This window comes from Tarenaya hassleriana, unplaced genomic scaffold (genome assembly GCF_000463585.1).
Source record: "Tarenaya hassleriana unplaced genomic scaffold, ASM46358v1 Cleome9, whole genome shotgun sequence".
NCBI lineage: Eukaryota > Viridiplantae > Streptophyta > Magnoliopsida > Brassicales > Cleomaceae > Tarenaya > Tarenaya hassleriana.
The window spans coordinates 3396131-3403255 of record NW_010971389.1 but is presented as its reverse complement, the minus strand read 5'-3'; the positions used below and the strand labels follow the sequence as shown (position 1 = coordinate 3403255).

Sequence of the window (7125 nt, the reverse complement as noted above, 5' to 3'; positions counted from 1 at the left end):
CGCTCTTAGATTCTCTCTCCCGCGTCTTACGAATTTCGTGGAATGGAAACTCATTATAATTAAAATTATAAGTTTATTTGGTTATTTTGATTATATATGTGATATATATTAGAAATAACTGAATTTAAATGTATAAACGTATTTTCCCCAATAAAACTCTTAGGTTTTTATAAACATAATATGGAAAATCTCCATAATTACTAAGTTATATATAAAAATATATATTTTTTTTCGAAATGGCAACAATTTTGATGGTATAGTCATATTGAATGGCTAATTTGTGATATATTTAGTGGATTTAGATTTAAAAAAATGTAAACAGTAGAATACTTGCTTGATTGTTCTCTGTCAACTTGGGCATGTTCTAATCCCATGACTGGAGAGTAATATGGTTAATTATAAATTCGATCTGATTATAAAAAAATAAGTTAAAAAATCAATGATATTTTGTCCAATTTGGAGTATAAGATCAGCATTACCGTGAGAATCCACTCACAAAAAAAGGGATCGCCAAATGGAATTGGCCGTCTGTTAATTAAATATCTGTATAAAAGAAACATTTAATCAATTTAATTATTCATCAGACCTTTTTCCATTGGACTATACATATATATATATATATATATGAGGCGCATCATCAAGGCCAGTGGCATTTATTTAATAGTTACAAAATAGAATATAAACCAATTATTGAGAAGTGACATATATACTGATGCCAAATGGAAATAATGAAATGATGGTTAGATGTTAAATAGAGTAAGTAAAAAATTTACAATTTGCATAATGGTTCCCATGTATATTAAAATCTCAATTTCTCCATAAAGTGAAAAATTTCGGAAAATAACATAGTATACTAGCACGATTATCTCTAACAATTGTTCCCACTATTAACCATCTATCTCTACAACACTAAATTTAGTTTTTTGTATCCCTCTATTTTCAGTTTTGATATATTATAATGATTTTGTAATTTTTGTAATGGATCTCTAATTTGTTTTGTCTAATGGAAACAATATTTTGTAATTTTTTTAATATTGTAAAAACTGTAACTTTATATTTACTTTTTTTAACTAAATAATAATCAGTTACAATCTCTCTCCGGACGATTAAAGCAGGAGGGGGACCGAAACCCTAATTCCCAAAGAGGAAAACGCGAAATGTGGTAGTTATATATTGGCGGACAGCCATGGAAGATTCTGATGGGCCTATGGGCTAACGGGCCTTTGGGCCGAACTGACCTTCCAGCTGAACCAGAGGCTTCATATGTTTTTTTTTTTTGAAGAACTGATCGCTGTGCATTTATTTAATCGGTCGTCGATCTGAAGAAAATTTTCAATATCCGGTTGCTTCGGATCAATGGGGGTGGTGATCGAGAGCTCAGTTTGGGAACCGAGCCCCTCTGTGTTTGTCTTCTTCTTCGTTTGCACCTTCTTCTCGATACTTCTATTGCCGTACTACGCCAAAAGCAGAACCTTTGGAAGCTTTGATCATGGCGTTTCCTCTTCTTTCGTTCGCTTCCAGAGATGGTTTCTCTTCATCTACGCTCTCTCTTCAGGTATGTGCAAATGTGTGAACAGAAATGCTGCATCTGAATTGGCGGAGAAGGATTTTGTGTTGAAATTTTGAAATGGATCACTGCTAATGTCCTCATTGTTAACCTTTTGGTGAGATTTTTTTCAGTGGTGGAAGGCCTATGGTCGGTGTTCGGAGATTTCGAGTTAGCGTATTATGGCGTAAGAAAGGAATCCATGGTTTTTTGTCTGTGCGTTGGATGCGCAGCCATTCTCATAGCCGGTCCTGTACTTGGTGTGCTTTCTGATCTCATGTAAGTGGTTTGCTATTAGTTCTTGTTCTTGCTGATGCCAGGGTTAGTGGTGATCTGAGAAGATGAACAAGACGGAATAATGTTGATGTGAAGTTCATTGAATTGGTTTTAGGAAATGGGGAGACGGCGGTTTTGCATTCATGATTTCTTTTGATTATGTTCACTTCTGTTCAACATTTGAAACATAATGGTGCAGTAATATAACAGTTGGAACTTTTGTAGAGGTCATCAGAAAATCTGTCTGCTCTTTTGTGTATTGCACTTCGTCGTCGGGGCATGGAAGAGGATCACCAGGAGCCCAATTGCCTGGTTCGTGAATGTTTGCCTCTCTCTTTCCAGCCTCATGTTTTCTTTTGGGTTCGAGACATGGATGGTTGTGGAACATGAAAAGGTTTGCATCGGAACATTTTTTTCAGTTCTTATTGGCCAAATAGGGAGCTTTCATTGATCTTGAATCAGTGACAAGATATAGTTTTTTGAGGTTTTGTTTGTTAATATGTCCCGTGCCTTGTGTCTTCTGCAGCAAAGTCAAAGGAACCACTCGTTGAATGACACATTTTGGTTGATGAGTTTCCTCGAATCTGCTTCTCTAATCGGAAGTCAAGTGCTGGCAAATTGGCTCGCAGATAATAATAATCAGCGCGGGATAGCATCTTCTGCTACGGCATCCTTGTTATTGTCTTTGGTGGCCATTATTTCTATTTTCCGGACTGCAAAAGGATCCTTGAAGACTTTGGCATTTAGGGATTATACCACAGCCTTCTGTTCATATGTTCTTGGTGGTAAGGGTCTGTCTGATTTCCCTCCCAGCTTCTCAAAATTTGAGGGAGAGTATAGGCTATTCATATTTTGCTGTTGCTGATCGATCAGATAACAGAATTTGGCTTCTGGGAACTTCACAAGCTTGCCTCCAGTTTGCAATTGCGGTCTTTTGGACTCTTTGGGCTCCAACGATGGTGGTATGATCAAGTTTCCAGCATATGTCACACAAACAGAATCAAAGGATAGTTTGGTGATTTAGTTAAGATAATCAGCGGGATTGATACTTATGTTTGAAGACCATTTTTACCACTAAGACTAGAGAAGAAGATGAATAGCTCTTTATCTTTTTCTTAAGATCGAGTTGAATTATGTCGGCACAGGCTGATGGGCGAGAAGTGAATCTAGGATTGATATACACATGCCTGTTGGGTGCAAGGATGCTCGGGAGTACAGTCTTTCCATGGCTCCTCAGTGGAGAGTCATTGCTCAGAGCTGAAGATTGCTTGGTATACATTTACGCCATACTTGGGATTGTGCTATCTATCGTAGCATATGATTATCAGGTAATTTATCCGATAGTTTGGAATATACATATGTATATATATATGTATGTATATGACAGAGCTTCTTCTATATATATGCTGAAGACCTATGGGGTTGAAACATTTTCTTCAGGAAGTTGGATTCTTAGTGGTACTTTTCTGCTTATTTCATGGAGGTTATGGACTGATGCTGCCTTTGCTTGCAAGATTAAGGACAATGTAATATGTCGATGCATATTCTGATTTTACAATTTTTAGCTTATGGGCGGAACTAAAGTCCCTCGCTTTTTTTTTATCTTCGGTGTATGCTATTCAAATCTACAGGTATGTGCCGAATGAATTACGAGGAGGAATGATGAGCCTTTCTCAGGTCCCAGCCAACGCAGCTGTTCTGTTTTGCTTGATACAGGTATGAAGGCTAGCCTCTTTTTTTTTTTCATTTTGTAGTTCCGGCAATCGATATTTGAATTGTAAACATGACCTGCATTGGATTTATTTCACCTTATTGCAGAGAGGATACGGCCACAGGATCGAGAATTCCACGATGATGGCATCCAGTGCCGTTTCTTTATTCATCGCATCCGGATGCATATTTTCGTTGAGACGTTGGGGAAAGCCACCTCACCAAGATTGGCACAAATTATGATCTAAAAGCTGGACTTTGAAAATTGTAAACCAAAAGCAAATGGCCAATCATCAGAAATATGCAAAAACAAAGGAAGGATACAAGTAAGTGCCTCACCAGATATCTTTGGAATGATCCATCCTGAAAGCTGTAGCCATCATCCAAGCATGGAAATTCTCAGAGAGAGAGATGTAACTGTAGTTAAGCATTTACCTGTCGTGCCTCAGTCCTCATCTTCTCAACAGCTAGGTTTAGTTTATGAGGGAAGAGTAAAGCATCAACAAATCCAAAAATCTTATTATTTGATTCTTTTTTTTAGGGTCTAGGGAATCATTATCTTTCTGCAGCTTGAAGCGAATTTCTGGAACCTTTTCTGAGTAAGAGAAAGATTGTTTTGCTTCACTTTTGATGATCCAATAGCCAGGAGTTTTATTGATGTCATCCACCCTTCACCTTGAATACCCATATGCAAAATCTGTTTATATAAATATATATGCATGTAAAATCTGCATATAATAAAGCGACCAAATGCCAGAGAGAATCGGCTATGAGATCTTGAGCATGCGTTTGCAGGGTCAGTCTGCAAAATCTTCATACATTTGATCTCTTATCCACTTGGTAGCTACCCATTTCTCCCCCTTGATCACTGGACAGCTTCCATGGAGGGAGGTCTGCAAAAACAGATTCATAGAGAAATCAACAATGGAAAACACAGAAATATGAAAAACATATAGGTGATGCTCCGATCGTCTCACTGCATCAATCGTGCCATTCGGGAACACTGAGTAGAAAAGAACAGCATCTCCTTGCCGTGGCTTTACTCTCAGGCCAATACACTCTTCATAATCATAGTTTCCGTCCATGTTTCCTGCGTTCTACATCGTGAAAGATCATCGGTTCCAGACTCGAAACCCGGGCATAGAACGGAAGAGAGAACTGTAGAATAAATACGGAGGTTATTACCTCGTACGGGAACATTGTTTCCCCACCTTCCTCTGTGTTTGATAAGTACAACAGTAAAGTCGCGACCTGCAGAAAAGAAAACATCGATTCAAATTGAAGTCTTTGAGTCTCGGCAAGGAGTGAAACTCAACAATAAAGCAAAAGCTCGGATCTTTCATGATACCCTTTGGCTTTTCTGTGGTCCGTATTCGGCAGGGTTGAACGCATCATAGTGTGCACTATACTTCTGATTAAGCTGATACCTCAAGATGTTGAACGCCTGAAACATGATGACACAAACTTTACACGATAAGTTTAACAACAACAACGACAAAAGAACAAAACAAGAGATGAAAGATGGTTACTCTAATTCCATTTAAGCTTTGACGTGTGTGAAATGACGCAAAAGATACTCGCAAGTCTGGAAAAACATGAAGATGGTGACTTTGCTGATGTAGCAATGGCAGGTGTATATATATAACTAGAGATGCATGACAAGTCTTTTAGGAGATTTTCTGCTTCAATATTTTGAGTCTTGTCGCCTTATGCATATTCTGGTCGCATTATATTGTGAAAATCGATAGCTTACTTCGTAATTATCTGTAGGGATCATTGTGGCCATTGCTATTTTCTCCTCGATGACCTTTAAAAGCCCAGATTTGTCTTCACTAACACCAATGAACACGCCAGAGCTGCAGGAAAGAAAGCTGTAAGGTTAGAACACTAGAGATTCACAAGGGTCAGACCCCCCTTATGCACAAGAATGCAAATGTTAAATCGGTTTCTAGCTTCTATATAATATCATCATCTCAATGTTCACAACATTCAGTCCACAGTCATTCAAGATTCTTATAGAAAGAGATAATGGAGAGGAAAAAAGAGATGAAAACTCGGCTATCAGAATAGAAAATGGGAAAAATTTCTGCAGAACAAAGGGATAACCACTTCTGAAAATCCAAGATTCTCCAGACCACAGCAAAATCTTGGATGTCTTGCAAAACTGATCATTGTTCCATTACATGCGAGAATGTAAACGTATGACATAATAGGTTTTAAACAAGATTTCTAATAAAGTGAAGTCAAGAAAATGGCCGACGTGTTGTACCTTGTTCTAACTCCTTGTGTATTCTCGACCGTCTCGCCCTCTCTTAGGGCCAACCGTGAGGGCTTAAGAAGGGGTTTTGCCATATCGATTATGCTTTGGCATTGTTCTGGAGTAGCAAAATTCGGGAAGTAAAGAGCTCGAGGCATCCAGCTCAAAACCTGAGCTACCCAGATTACACAAACAAGATCAAATATTTTTCAGTCATAAGACTGAAGCAAGCGAAGAAGAACATAAACCTAACCATACGAGCAGCTCAGTGGGTTCAGAAAATAATTTGGAAATGAAAACATGTTTTTAATTATCACAACTTCGAAACAGAATGATCATTCTCGTAGAATGTCTCTCTTGCTCGATTCTCTTGCATGAAGGATTGCAGAACAAGGATGTAAAGGATCAGAAACATGATTGTGGTGACATTTCTAACTAAGCCAGTAACGATGCAGCTCTAATGCGTAACCTGAACAAACCTGGAATGGGATCTTGGCGACAGAATCATTCCCTGTTTCTCCACGAGGCATGGGATCGAACACATCCTTCTCCTCTCGCACTGATCTTCGTCTCGGATTCTCGCCGGAAATTCCCTGCAGATCACATTAAACAGAATTGAACTTTGAACCAAGGGCGTTGGCGGGGAGAGAAAAAACTGAGTGATCGAAGATCAGAGGAGGAAGGAAAAAGAAAAATGGGAACGAGCGAACCTGAGAGAGAAGATTGGAGAAGGAGAAACCGATGACGAAGAAGAAAGTACACGCCACGAAAACGTACGGAAAACCTAGCCTCTTCGAGCTGAATCGCCATTTTCCTTTGACATTGGCTCTCATCTTAGCTTCCGGAGAAGAAATTCTGATCGTGCGATAGTGCGAACTCCGAATCAAATCTCTCTCGATCTCGATCTCGAGCAGTGTTCAGAAACGTCCAAGAGAAAGGAGGAGGGCGGGAATTCGAAACGAGAAAAGGGAGAAGATGTCCTTCGGATTCGGTTTTTATTGGTTTCCCTTTCTCCGACGCTTCCACGTTTGATGTTGGGATCTTCCATCATTAAATCAAAACCAGTTTTAATGATTCAATAAATTTCAAACATGCACTTTCTCTACCTTGCTGATATTTTATTTTTATTTTTTTATTATGAGGAAATTATTAAGATACAGCGGAACAATGGTGGTTGTTCAACGCAATGAGGCTAACGTATGAAACGTCGTCGTATCAGTCAGTTTAAGTTCCGGTCGGATCGGAGAAGATGGACACCGTAGTGCCACGGTTTGTTCAATAGCCGATTTTAAACCGGTTATTCTTCGATACTAATTGTACCGGTTATTGTGCCAGA

At 38.8% G+C, this 7125-nt stretch overlaps 2 protein-coding genes across 3 annotated transcripts; one reads left to right on the top strand and one right to left on the bottom strand.

The window, feature by feature from the left end:
- Positions 1–1331: 1331 nt before the first annotated feature.
- Positions 1332–4156, top strand: LOC104804202. 2 transcript variants are annotated; one of them, XM_010528405.2, is made up of 9 exons: positions 1332–1555; positions 1681–1825; positions 2048–2216; positions 2349–2607; positions 2696–2784; positions 2968–3150; positions 3263–3348; positions 3454–3538; positions 3641–4156. In XM_010528405.2, exons 1-9 carry the CDS (start codon positions 1357–1359, stop codon positions 3773–3775), a joined length of 1350 nt encoding a protein of 449 aa, XP_010526707.1. In that variant the 5' UTR covers positions 1332–1356; the 3' UTR covers positions 3776–4156. The 2 variants fall into 2 exon arrangements, with proteins under 2 accessions (XP_010526707.1, XP_010526706.1); XM_010528404.2 differs by having other exon boundaries at positions 2349–2613.
- Positions 4030–6806, bottom strand: LOC104804203 (probable prolyl 4-hydroxylase 9). Its single transcript, XM_010528406.2, has 8 exons — positions 6500–6806; positions 6269–6382; positions 5802–5959; positions 5286–5388; positions 4881–4976; positions 4718–4783; positions 4510–4629; positions 4030–4425 (listed from the first exon to the last, which is right to left on the bottom strand). The coding sequence occupies exons 1-8, from the start codon at positions 6620–6622 to the stop codon at positions 4330–4332; spliced, it is 876 nt and encodes a 291-aa protein (XP_010526708.1). The 5' UTR covers positions 6623–6806; the 3' UTR covers positions 4030–4329.
- Between the last annotated feature and the right edge of the window lie 319 nt (positions 6807–7125).